We start from the raw sequence: 13,640 nt of genomic DNA on the forward strand, positions 1-13,640 counted from the left end.
AGAAAATGTGCTGTCACAGAAGACAAGAAAGGTATTTAAAGAAGAAGAGAGTTATTGATTGTATCAAATATTCCTAAGAGGCCCACAGATAACATGTTGGATTTGGTGATGTGGAGGTCGTTGGTGATGCTGATGGGAGCCTGTCCCATGTAATGGGAACAGAAGCCTAGGCTTTGTTTGAGGATGGATGGAAGGTGAAGAGTGAAGGTAGCCGGCGTAGATGATTATTTAGGAAGGTTCCATTTCAAAGGGAGAAGGCAGTGTAGTGTTGAGAGTAGTGAAGTCAAGAAAGAGTTTGTTTATTAAACTGCCAGTAGACTAGAGCATGTTTAAATGCTGTTGGAAAGGCTCCAGTGAAGAGGGAGAGGTAGGACATATGGGGGAGAGGGTACAGTCAATAGTGTCAAGTTCCTGAGAAGATGGGAAAGAATGATTGGTCAGTTTATGGGAGGAAGAGGAGCACATCTTTTATTATACAGAAGGGAAGGAGGAGATGTCTAAATACAGGTAAGTTTGTAGGTTTGGTTGCCTTCATGAGAAGACCTGAGTCTTTAGTTTTCTAGCTCTTTAAGTCACATCTACTTCTAATCAGGCAGTTCTCCCTGCTCCCAATATCATCTCCGAAGAAGACTATTTTTTTTTGTCAAACGATTTTATAGAACTAATAACATAAATACTGATATGCATTTGAATGCATTCTCTCTTTTTTTTTAAAGAAGCAAAACCCTTGCATTTTATATATTTAGCCAGAAGTTTGAAAGATTAAGGTTATGTGAGAAAGAAAGAAGGAATGTATTTCATCATACTTTTGAGAAATGCTAATCAGTTCATTAAATTTAGTTGCTAATAAATAAGAGAAAACATGTCTGCCATGAAATTGTGTCAGAAAATGTTAATGAGCAGCTGGTTGAGGCCTCAGTACATTGTGGATAAAAGTTTAAACTTGTTTTATTCCTCTTTGCTTAGGTAGGCTTTTTTCCCCTGACTTGCTCGTATCGTTATGCAGGCCCTCCTCACAGTGGGAAGACTGCTTTAGCTGCAAAGATCGCAGAGGAGTCCAACTTCCCCTTCATCAAGATCTGTTCTCCTGATAAGATGATTGGCTTTTCTGAGACAGCCAAGTGTCAGGCCATGAAGAAGGTATCAAGGTTTTTACTTTTACTTTAATTTCCTGCCTCTTAGATGTGCACGTGCGTGTATGTACACATGTACATATATATCTTTGCACATATATATGTGTATTTATATATGTCATAGCAGTTATGTTCTTCTCAAGTGGAACTAAATTATCAGCAGATTGTGGTGGGAAACAGCAACAGTTTTCGATACAGTATTTAACTTTGTAATGCATTTTTATTAGAGTACCTTTATCTTCCAAATTATGGTTTGTTTAGTATGTATTATGGTTAGTTTTCATTTCTTAAGTTGGCATCGACTTGATTGAAAGAAAGATCACAGTTAAGAGTGTTTAAATAGAGTGGACCAAATTCGTTTAGGATTTTTTAAGTTCTTCCATCAATGCACAAAGTCAGATTGAGGTCAATTAAGTTGACTGTATAGTTTGGGAACGAACAGAGGTGTATCATTGGAAAGGTATTGTCAAAACCCCTACAGAAAGATGGTGGCGTATTAGATAATAATCAGAGTCTGCTTGGCAGACTTAGTGGGTCCTCATCTTTCTGCCTTTCTCCAAGTGCCCTTTGTCACCTTAACACATCTGCTTTGAACCACCAGTGAAAGTTGGAACAACAGAGAATAGAATCCTAGCACTGAAGGAACTTGAAGATCATCTGGTTCATTCAAGCACGTACCATATAAGGCATCTAGGATAGTAGGCGGTTGCTCATTAAAAACAAAAATGACAAAAATCATTGCTGAACACACTTAATGGCTGTTTCACCTCCCTTGCTTTTCATTGATATTCTGATTTTACATACTCCCAGACAGTGAAGAAGGATTATTTTTTATATATTTAGTTGAAGTATTTCTTTTACTTTAATCCTTTTTTTCGTGCTTGATCTTTTATAGATAAGGACTGACTGTGTAAGTTAAGGAGATGTGAGAAAGTCAGAATAAGGGAAAAGAATCTTGAGAATGGGATTGCTACCTAGTAAAGACAGCTCAGGTGTTCTTTTACCTTGTTCCTAGGCCTTCACTTTATACAGATAAAGGATAAAATTACCTAAGTTTTTCTTTAGGGAAGAGATTGAAGAGGAAAACACTTTTTTTTTTCAAAAGCAGACTCCAAAAAAATAAAAGTTTGAGAAGTTAGTCTCATGTTTGTGCAGGTAGCAGAAAATTGTGTAGGTTGCTTGGAATGGATGGAGGAGGCAGAGCTTGGAGCAGAATTCCAAACATCAAGATAAATATTCTATATAAGGTATTTGAAATTGAGTGTGAAAGCCAGGGAATCGTTGCCAGACACAAAAAGAACTTAAATATCATAGTCTGTTTATTCTGTGTCTGAGGTGAAACCAGTAGTATCTATCCTTCCCAGGAAAATCTGGACAGAATCGCTGGGACCAGTAACCTCCCTAATGTAGGTAGGGGTTGCTTTTCTTTGTTTTTTGGAATTTTTCCGTCTAAAGGGAATCCTTAAACCACTTCTTTTGATGAAAATTTAAGTAGCCCTTGGAATCCGTGGCCATTGAACTTACCATTTAATTGAACAGCTGATTCCGGTCGTATTGCTCTTTTCCTGACTCCATCTATTCCTTATACTTGTTCGAAAGTAGGAGTCTTCTGTGCAGACAGTAAATTACTCCATTGCTTTTCACCAGCTGCCAGCTTCTACCTCAGATGTACTCTAAGATGTGGGTGGATGGTCCTAGTTTTTTCTATAAAGTTTTTTTTTTTAAGTATTTTAAGCTCCTGCACATCAAAGCTGTTTTGTAAGTGTGAGATATTATCATTTTTATTATTTCAGTCTCTTGCAAATTGACTTGAGGGGGGAAGGTAGTATGTGCTGATTTTAGAGGCTTACATGGTTAAATTAATGGCTTAATAACTTATGATTTAATCTTTAAATTGTTGAAGCCTTTCAAGATAGAGTTTCAGATGAGTGGAAGGCTGAGGAGTATAAAAATAAGTGTCTGTACAAGCTGACTGACTTAAAGTCATTTGGATTCATGATTCACTGCCTGGGTCATCCGTGGACCCTTAAAGTTACAAAATTATTTCTGCTTCAACAGTATAATAAATTCATGTTAAGACTTTTTGCATTTTCCTTGGGGAAAAAAGCTATTTCCTGTGACTAAAGAACAGAACCGAGAAAAGAATGAGGCATAGGTGTCTTAGAAATATATTCGAAATACTGCAGAATCTTCCCCTGCAGATAGTTTTCATATTGTTGCCTAATGATAGCTTGACAAAAGCCTGAGGGCTCAAACCCATCTAAAGGTGCTCAGTCTTCTAGTTTGCGTTTGAAAATGAAATATAAATGCCATTCTTTAGTAGTTCTAGTCTACCTCCCACCATTGTTCTCTTCCTTTCATTTTTTTCAGTGTGAAGATGGAAAGATTTTTTTTTCCCCAAAGTACAAATAATTTATAATTCTTTACCATTCTGGAGAAGACATTTCTTTCCTTTTAAGTGCTTCTCTCCCACCCCCAAAATGTAGCTTTTCCCAGTTTCAGAAATAATTTAGAAAATGCAGAAAAGGACACAGAAGAGAATAAAGTCCATATTTGTCCTTCCATTTTCTTCTCTACTCAGACACACATATACACACACCTATATTGGGGGTCACATTGGACATACTGTTTTAAACCTGCTTTTTTCACTTAATATTGAAATTTTTTCATTGTCATTAAAATGTATCTCAACATTATGTTAAATTAATAGCTGTATAATATCCATTTAAACATTGCTTTTTTGTTGAACATGTACATTGTTTCCAGTTTTTTTTCACAATTATAAACAATATTCTGCAGAACTCCCAGTCACTGCCCCCATTTTCTTATTACATTTTTCTGAGAGTAGCATGCTAATTTACTGGCTGAGAATTTGGACTTAGGTTTCAAATAGACCTGAATTTGAATCCCAGCTCCACTGCACTTACCAGCTCTTATAGTCACTTAATGTGCAAGCCTCTGTTTTCTCATCTGTCCAATGAAGATAATATTAATAGCTGCCTCATAGGGTTGTTGTGAGCATTAAATGAGATGGGGATTTATGTGCAGTATCGCACAATGCCTAGGGATATATGTGCTCAGTAAAGTATAATGGTTGTTTTTCTTTATCATTATTCTTTCACATACATTTCTGGTTATTTCCTTAGGATAAATTCTCAGAATTGAGATTTCTAAGGTAAAAATACTAGTGGTTTTCAAATTTTTATAAGTATTGCTATTAAAACTTATGTAAAAATACTAATGTTTATAAAGCCTACCTCTTAAGAAAGTTGTGCCAGTTTACACTTGCAGTCCCATCATATAAGAATGTCAGTTTCCTTGGGCTCTTGCCTGCATTTGATGTTGTTAAAATATTTTTTGCAAATTTGATAGGTAAAAGATGACATTAAAATCATTTATTCAGCTACATTTTAATGAGTAGATGCTCAGTTTTAAAGATTTTTCAAAATGTTTTGCAATGGCAATAGTTTGTGAAACTCAGAAATATTATAACATTAATTTTTCTTAAAGAGAGGTGGTCTGAATACTTAATTCATAGAATATCTTTGTATACCATTTTATTAAACCAAGAGAGAAGAGTTTTTGTCAGTAGAGAGGACGATTAGGCTTGCCTTAGTGAGTATCTAAGATTTCATTGCAATTAAGCTGTTGCTTCTTATTCACATCCAGATGGTGCTGAAATATATGAAAGTAGTTCTCAATTAATTTAAAATTCACCTTGTACTTCTCTTAATCTGCTTAATAAACCCTCTCTCCATAGATAAATTCCTCAATGCTAGCAAAGTCTGTATGAGGTATTAGCCTCACATGCTAGGGGGGGATACTATATGTTGCATTAAGATATTTGAAGTATTCACAGATCTTTCTCTTCTCCCCCATTTTATTTTTGTTTTCCCAACTTTATTCTATTTAAAAATGTTAATTCCTTTATCCATTTTTGCATCTATACTTTAAAAAAAAAACCCCTATTTTACTAGTTCTATTAATGGCATTAAATGGACAAAAGCACAAAGCAGTAGAATTTGATTTTAACTAATTACCTAATCTTGGTGCTTTCTGAGTATACAATCAGTACAGAGGTGAAATAGAACAATCTGATGTGACTACGTTGTTTGAACAAAATTGAGTAAAAAATTAGTGATTTATAAAACTATACCCATCAATAATGTAATATTATTACATTAATGTAATGTAGTCTTGTTTCTAAAAGATCTGAAAATTAATGGAAGAAATTTTCCTTTCCACTAGCTTTGCAAGAAAGAAATAATCTTCTTTGAATCTCCTCCTGTAAATCCCACTGCAAATTGTAGTCTGCACAGAACAGAATCATGGTGCCTAATCCTCCTCTTTTCATGGTTTAGTCCATACAAAGAGCAGAGCTGGAAATTGGATCTTTTGACAGCAGTTACTAAGCAACAGAATTTGGATGTTTTTGGTTAACATCCTAATATATCATGTAGCTGATTTGTTGAAGATTGTGCATGCATCAGCTGAGAGAAGTGGACACCCCGGAAGTGACTATAGGTCCCTGTACTGCTCAGGGGCGAGCACTTGTTTTTGTTTAATACACTCTGTCTTTTGACGTTTGTATCTGTTTGCACACAAAGGAGGATGGTGCAGCTCTTTAGTAGAATTTAACTTTCAGACCTTGTGACTTTTTATATTATTAAAGATACCACACTCTGTTGCTCATGTCATGTGAAAATTTAAGAATTTTTCCTGAAAAGCAGGGAGAACAAATAAGGGATTTTAAGGTCATTCCAGGAAGCTTGAGTGCTTTGCCAGAAGTTTAGGTCCACTTCCTGAGGCAGTTTCATTAGAAGACAGCTAATGTTTGCTTGGTCTACTCCCAAGTTATTTTTAGAAGCTAGAGATTATTACTGATAGCACCGATTTGAATTTGCTCATTTACGTTTTTATATGCTACCAAATATGATGAGTATGCTCTCAACTAATTGCTGACAGATTTACTACATTAGGGATTTTCTAAGTCATCAAATTCCTACTGTCATCAGATTCCTGCTAACTAGGTACTTCATGCCAACCACTTCAGAATTGAGATGAACTCTTTCAGCCCCCAAAGAAGCAGAGAATTTGGCTTCACTTACCTCAGAGCACTAAAGAGGTGATAGGAAATGGAGGACAGAATCTCCTTAGAACACGCTTTGCTGTGCTTTGTGATTCTGAAAGGCTGGGATTAACGCGGAGCTAATGCTGGCGTGTTCCCATTTGTATTCATGTAGACTCCAGCGTCTGCCGCTGCTGCCCCGCCCCTGCACACAGGTGGCTCCCAGCTTCTCTGAAGTTCCAGGAGTGGGCTCCATGCCTCGAGAGCTTGCAGTGTCCTTGAGGACCATAATCAGACTTGCCCCTAAGCCCTTGGTGGCAGGAGCTCCACACCTCCTTTCACAGTGCCTCCAGCATGCCCTTGCCGCAAGCCCAGGCTCCCCACATTTTAGGTTGTCTCTCGTGACCCACCACCGGCCTTTGCACGCAAGAGAGGCGGCACCGGAGAGTTTAATGATGACCATCTCATTATGTCCACAGCTGGAAGTAGACTGTGGAATTCTCTGTTTTCTAGAGATGTTCTTCATCTGCTAGAATAGACCGCTCATTTTTTCCCTGTTGACTGTTGCCCCTTTTCCACATTTTTTCTTTCTTCCATTCTTCCCATGCTTTTTCTTTAGACTTCTCTTTCCGACTTCTCACCTGACTCTAAGAATCTATATATTCTGATAATTGTACCTGCTCTATGGGAAACTCCCTGACAGAACTAGGATGACCATACCACTCTGCTTTGCCTTGTGCACGCATGGTTTTTACCTGTTCCAGCGTGACTATTCACAGCTCCCCCTTTCAGGTGTCCTGCTTTGCATGATGTCTTCTGTGATCCACTTCTGATATCCTCTCCAGCAGGAAATAACTTGAGATTCATTAAGTTAATTTTTTAAAGAGTCTGTAAGATACCACCATAGGCCCAGCTTCAGCCCACCTGGCTTAAATGGCGTTTTGGTGTTTGGTCTGGAGCAGGTATTGTATATTTTTGTTGTGTGCTGTTACTGACGGCAAGTTTGGCACTTTAGTTATTGAATTCGAGCTGGGGCACTTTGTATAATTTTACTTCTTCTGCATCTTTCCTTCTAGTACCTCTCCTCCTTTTTGGGTTTATCTACCAAAAGTTATGGTAGAACTTCCCAGCTCAGTATGTAAATATCTCACTTGGATTTTAGTCTGGCAGCTAATCGCATGTACTTGCCAGTGGAATCTGAGTATCTCCTTATTTAGCACTGGGCCAGGAAGCCAAGAATGGAAGAGGCTGAGGAGACTGGGCAGAAACATGGATTCAGGGGAAGAGTGATGACCTTATATTACACTTGTGACTACATAAGGAAAAGAATGTGTGTGTAAGAAGTGAAAGGTGTGTGTGTATTTAAATTAAAACAGAGTCAATTGAAACTGGTCAGATTACACCTGGAATTGCATAGCGTTTGTCATGGTTAGTATGTTGTTAAGAGAGTTAGCTGTGAGTACTCTTATCCCCATGGTAGTAATTAGTACATTAAGAGCTGTCCATAAAAAAAACTACATTGAAGACTGCTGTAGGTATTTTTCTTCTAAAATGTTATAAATTGGTAAGACTGTGTACAAATTTATCATCAGTTTAGACCCCAGCAGTGTCCTACGTAAGGTTGCTGTAGCCCTGTAAACTCTATAAGCTTTGAGAAGGGAGAGGGGCTGATTCAGGGAAAGTGTAGAACTACTGCAAGTAGCCAGTCCATGATGTCCTGGGCCCCTGTGGCTCTAATCCACAATATTACAGCCTGTCAGACAGAATGATATGCTTGCATCAGAGCCCTTAGTAGAATACTGAACAGATGTTTCAAAGAGCCAACCTTTGTTTTCAGTGAATATGTCTTGAATATTACTTGAAATCACCTGGGTCTGCAGAATACCACATTGACTGCTATATTGGTCCAGTTTTCAAAAAAGAGCAAAGAACCACGGTGAAACTGCTTCTAAACTTTTCCATTGTCTCTTCCGTTTCTCTTCTGCTTCATCTCTCACCCATCACTCCCCATACACACAGTACCAACATCGACACCTTCTCATTTTAATTCTTACTGACCGTATGTTAGTTCCAGTAGTGCTCTGAATTTTCTCCTTCCACGTGCCAGAAAGAACCAGGATGTGTGTGGTATCCCCGAGGATACCACAGCTCCCATGCTGTATACCACCACATCACCTTGTATTTCCTCTAACATCATGCTGCCACGCTTTATTTTAGTTACATGTGAACTTGCTCACTGCTCTTTCCATTGCCTTCGTTAGTGCTTGACACATAATAGGAACTGAAAAATATTTGTTTAATGAATGAATAGAACAGCACTCCAAGACTCAGTCCTTAGCCCTTTTTTCTTCTACCATTTCTCCTTGAAGATTCTTACAGGTGACACCAGTGGGGTACACTGAGCCCCAGTTATGGTCACTGGAATCTCCAACATTTACAGAAAGGCTGGTCTCAAGACCTTGAGCACTTATATTCAACTTACACATGAGTTAATTCTTCTGTCTGGCTTGAAATTGCTACATCCTTGCCAGCATATAACAACTCCCTTCACTGCTTGCTTAATTTGCATTTCTTTGGCTATCTTAAAATAATGTGCTATTACTACCTTTGGTCTAGTTCTAACGATACATCTCTCTGATCCTTTATACCTAACTTCAGTTCTTTTGTAAACACTTTGGCTGTTATGATCTGATTTGAGTTGACAGGATTCTCTGCTTTCAATGTTACTCCTGGTTGACAGGGCCACAATTCTTACAGGTAATAAAATGATATTCAGTTCTACCTTGCGCATCCCTGTGGCTCCATCTAGCTCTTGAGTCACAACACTGAAGTCATGCCTCTGACATAGATGGGAGAGGCTGTTGTGATAAACTTGATGGATATGTCAGTTGATTAATTCCAGCTGTTCCTCAGCACGCCCCAGTGTGACGCATCCAGCTCTTGGAGCTGAAAGCCGCATTACCTTGCCCCTTGCTCAGCATGATCCAGCTGTGACGTCTGGGGCAAGTCATTCAACTGCTTTGGGCCTCAGTTTCCTCACTTTTAAATTGTAAGCACTCTTCAAGTTCTGAAGTCCTATTATCTGTTAAATTCTAATTTTGTGTAGTCAGAAATATTGGGTGTTTTACTGTGTTTTGTTTAGGCATGGTCAAGAATTAGCTAAATTTTTTCTCCTTGGAAATTGTGGTAATTATGGAGGGCAGTGAGGTAATAAATGGTTTTGCTTTCTTCTAGATCTTTGATGATGCCTACAAATCTCAGCTCAGTTGTGTGGTTGTGGATGACATTGAGAGACTGCTTGGTGAGTCATAACTTTTGCCATTGTACTATCCTTGCCACATTACAGCTAATGGCTCACAAATTATAAGAGAAAAATACAGGTGTTTATAATCTACAGGGCAATAGAAATAACTTTGTCTAATAAGGAAATACAACATTATCTCTTATATCTGAAGTCAACAATGGTATTCATGTTAAATATGCCTTATGACCATAACTACATTATAAACTACTTTCCTATAAGGGCCAATGTCTCATATTATTTTGTATCTTGCACAGATTTCCCTGCCCATAAGAAATGATTAGTAATTTTCGTTGATGGATATATTTGTTGTATACTATCTCCGAGCTGCCTGTAGCTCAGAGGTTCCATTTGTGAACTTTGACAGAACTGAGGAAAGAAGGGTTAAGGGTTAGAGTGAAATATACAGGTTAGTTATAACACTTGGGGCAGAAGTTGTAAGCTCTCTGTACCTCAGTTTTTGCTCGTATAAAACAGAGACTGGAGTCTCTTCCTTACTTATCCCACAGAGTAATTATAAAGACAAAAATGAGATGATGTTGTGAAAGTTAAAAACATTCTGAAAGTTAAAAGTGCTCTATAGTAATTTTTAAAAATACCTATTAAACATCTATGAGTGCACTCCTGTAGAATACAGAGATGAATAGAACAGTCCCTGTACTCTGCTTATAAGATGCATTCTACAAATAAATGCCAGAACAGTGTTGTGACATTTTATTTCATTGCAAAAAAGTAGATAAATCTGGAATAAATTCATTATAACAGTGGCTCAGGATGCTATAATAAACTTCATTGAAATTGAACCCACCTGGTAACTTAAATATCTGAAAACACTACCAACACCTGGTTAACTAACCCCGTCTTCATTAAGGGGTCCATAATGGTGTAGTAATGATTTCATGTTAACTGTTCTTACTACATTTTTCCCATGATTTTCAGACTTGCTTTACGTCCGCTATTATTTCTTTAGTTTCCTATTTCCTAAGGCAGTGTTTGTTATAAAGCAAAGCAGGTATATCTATGAGGTCTTCTTAAATCAATAGTTTTATCTGGTGACCTGGGTTTTGGGTCTGCTATTTTTGATACATTTCAGCTCAGTTTCTGGGATTATTTCTTTAAAAGCTTTTAGGCACATACTCATAGCTCTGTGTAAATTCCTTTATCTAAACACAATTGAGATGTGTGGTCATAGCAACAGTACTATGTCAGGAATGTGTGCCCTCTGAGTATATTTTCACTTGCATGAATAGTTATTATCTGTACTTGTTTGTTCATCTATTCAGTAAGCATTTGCCGAGCCCTTACCACTGTGCTGGAATTATCAGGCTTTCAGAAAAATAAGTAGTAAGATGCTATCATTATGACATACATTGGCAAAAATTAATACAAAGTAGAATGTGGCATGTGTTCTGGATATTCAGAAAAGGTAAGGATCACTTTTGACTTCAGAGGGCTGATGCCTGGAGGCAGCTCTAAGCACAGGGCAAGGGGTGCACGTGCAACCTGCAGAGGAAGCAAAGAAGGTGGCCTTTGTGCTGAATCTTGAAGGGTGGGTAGAAGTTTAACAGGTAGGAAGTTCTTTGAGAAGTTCACTGTTCTTCACCATCTGTGGACCAGTCTTAGTGGCTTTACCATCATTTCAGTTGTATTGAAGTACCTTACTTACATTATTATTACCTGCCATTTCCCCCTCCACCCATTTTCTAGTATCATGTTTTGCTGCCTGTGTACTCACTTAATCGCCATGATTTGCAGTAACTTCTTGGAAATGTTTAGTAAATACACCTGGGGAGTTTTTGTTTTCCTCTCCAAAAAAAAAAAAAACTGTCTCTGAATATCAGACAAAGATATCTACTCGAACTCAAAATGGATATTTAGAAGCTTTTAAAAAAATTTACAGAGAAGAGTTTTTATGTACTATTTTAAGCATTTAAATTACTGGAGATTTTTTTCTTGTTATCATTAGTTACATGACTTACTTAGGACTGTGTTTGCTCTTGATGCAGAAAAATCTGAATGTTTGCAATATGTGCATATGTATATCGAATCCCTAAACATAGCAATGTTTCTCTTCCAGATTATGTCCCTATTGGCCCTCGATTTTCTAATCTGGTATTACAGGCTCTTCTGGTGTTACTGAAAAAGGCACCTCCTCAGGTAAAAATAATATAAGAAACATTTTCACAGAGTTTTTCCAGTAAATTATACGATGGTACACTCTCTGAATAAGCAGATTGTCATAAACATACAAAATTTTCTTGAAGGGATTTTGAAAGGTCTTGTGGTCTGGCCTTCTGTCTTAAGGTAAATGATTTTCTTAATCACTTTTCTTAATCAGAGAAGTTTTCCATTCTTTTTCTGAAGATCTCAAAATCCTAGTTTCAATTAGTATTGTTTTGTTGTTTTATAAGTTCACCACCATATTACACATCCCTATCCCCCTCCGTCTCCCCTGAGAGATATTAATACATGATATTAATGTGGAAGTGATTAAACACATGTTCCCATTTGTTTCGTTTTTCATTTCATAAATTTTCCTAGGAATTTGTATTTGGGGAAATTTATGTCCTGAAGGGAGTTTTGTTTTGTTTTGTTTTGTTTTTAGTTTTTACAGATGAGCTTGAGTTATTTTTCTCGTAAAGAATGGCACTTCTGAAGAGTGAGTTTACAGCCAGAATCTTGGTTCGTGTAGTTGCATTTTTACTGATGTGGCTGTTGGAGACTGGTGATTTTGATAGGTTAACACATTTAAACTAACCTATGAGGGTTGGTTAAATATGTTAATTATGTAGAGGCTGCCAGAGCATGTTTGGCTATGACACAAGACGTGAATTCTCTTGGTTGATTCTGCATGTTGTAACCTTGAAGAAATGCCAATCAAAGGCAGATACAAAGAGGTGAAGAACTAACTTAAAAAAATCTTAATGTCTGTATGGGAATCTCATATTTGCAGTTAGAAATATAAACTAAGCTGTATGGAAACTATTTAATGTTAAGCTGATGAATCTAATATTTAATTTAACAGTTAAAGTTATATATGTGGATGTGTTAGACCCAAAGGTAAAGGACTTGTCTTAATTTTCTAGGATTTTTTTTTTTTCCCCTAAACTAGTGAAAAGAAACATAACCTACAACAACCTTGAAAATTTACTACATATTTGAACTGTGAAAGGATTTTTTAAATCATTTTTCTGTAAACTATTACTTACAGTAGTTGGAGTTTTAGCTTATGTTAAAGCTGCAATTAGAGAAGTGAGTATTTTTTTCCTTCTCTAATTCCTTCCATAAATACATATATGGCTATATCTAAAGTTTCTAGAATAAAAATAACCCCAATAAATAAATTTTAAAAATAAATATATCACATACAACAAAATCCTTTTTTATGAAATCAGCATTTCAAAAATTATAAGATTGGGAGACTTTTCCCAGGCATTTAAACTTACTTCTTATAATATCCAGGTTTTTAGCTAAAAATGATTTATGCTACAAGCCATGAGAGAAGGATGAATAATTTTTCAATGGTTTTTTTTTTTAACTGCTTATCCCTCTACATTGTTAAATACTATACACATTGATTTAAACAGAGATATCCCCTGATAATTATTTATAATCCAAAATCGATACTAATAGAAATAAATAGAACATATTAGCAAATGACTTGCAAAATCTTGAATAAAGATTTAGGAATAACTATTTTTGTTTTATAAAAATAATTGTAAGACCCTTGACAAAAGGACCATTATCTTATGCTTTTAAATCTTATAGCATCTGGCACAGAGGTTTATACAAATAAATAAATTATTCAACAAAATAAATATATAACTTATTCTTTTAAGTATTTTTTGAGTGTCCTGTCATTTTGGTGGGATCAAGTATTTAGTATTGCTGTAGTTTATATTTGGCAAGATATGACTAAAGTGAAAACATTCAAAAATAAGTAAAGTTCAAATGGCCAATAAGCACACAGAAAGGTACTCAACATCATTAGCCACCAGGGAAATGCAAATCAAAGCCACAACGAGATGTCACTTTATATCAGCTAGGATTACCATAATCAAAAAGTCAGATAATAACACGTGTTGACATGCATATGGAGAAATTGGAATCCTTTTACACTACTGGTGGGAACAGGTAA

At 36.5% G+C, this 13,640-nt stretch overlaps 1 protein-coding gene across 2 annotated transcripts in view; it reads left to right on the plus strand.

The window, feature by feature from the left end:
- Nucleotides 1–13,640, plus strand: part of NSF (N-ethylmaleimide sensitive factor, vesicle fusing ATPase) — a 143,118-nt gene that overhangs the window by 105,754 nt on the left and 23,724 nt on the right. For both annotated transcript variants that reach the window (XM_057715741.1, XM_057715742.1), the window contains exons 15-17: nt 1,007–1,140; nt 9,436–9,502; nt 11,580–11,659. In XM_057715741.1, coding sequence (XP_057571724.1) covers nt 1,007–1,140; nt 9,436–9,502; nt 11,580–11,659 — 281 coding nt within the window. The remainder of the gene's footprint in view (nt 1–1,006; nt 1,141–9,435; nt 9,503–11,579; nt 11,660–13,640) is intronic.

Source organism: Hippopotamus amphibius, chromosome 17, assembly GCF_030028045.1.
Source record: "Hippopotamus amphibius kiboko isolate mHipAmp2 chromosome 17, mHipAmp2.hap2, whole genome shotgun sequence".
NCBI classification, from domain to species: domain Eukaryota; kingdom Metazoa; phylum Chordata; class Mammalia; order Artiodactyla; family Hippopotamidae; genus Hippopotamus; species Hippopotamus amphibius.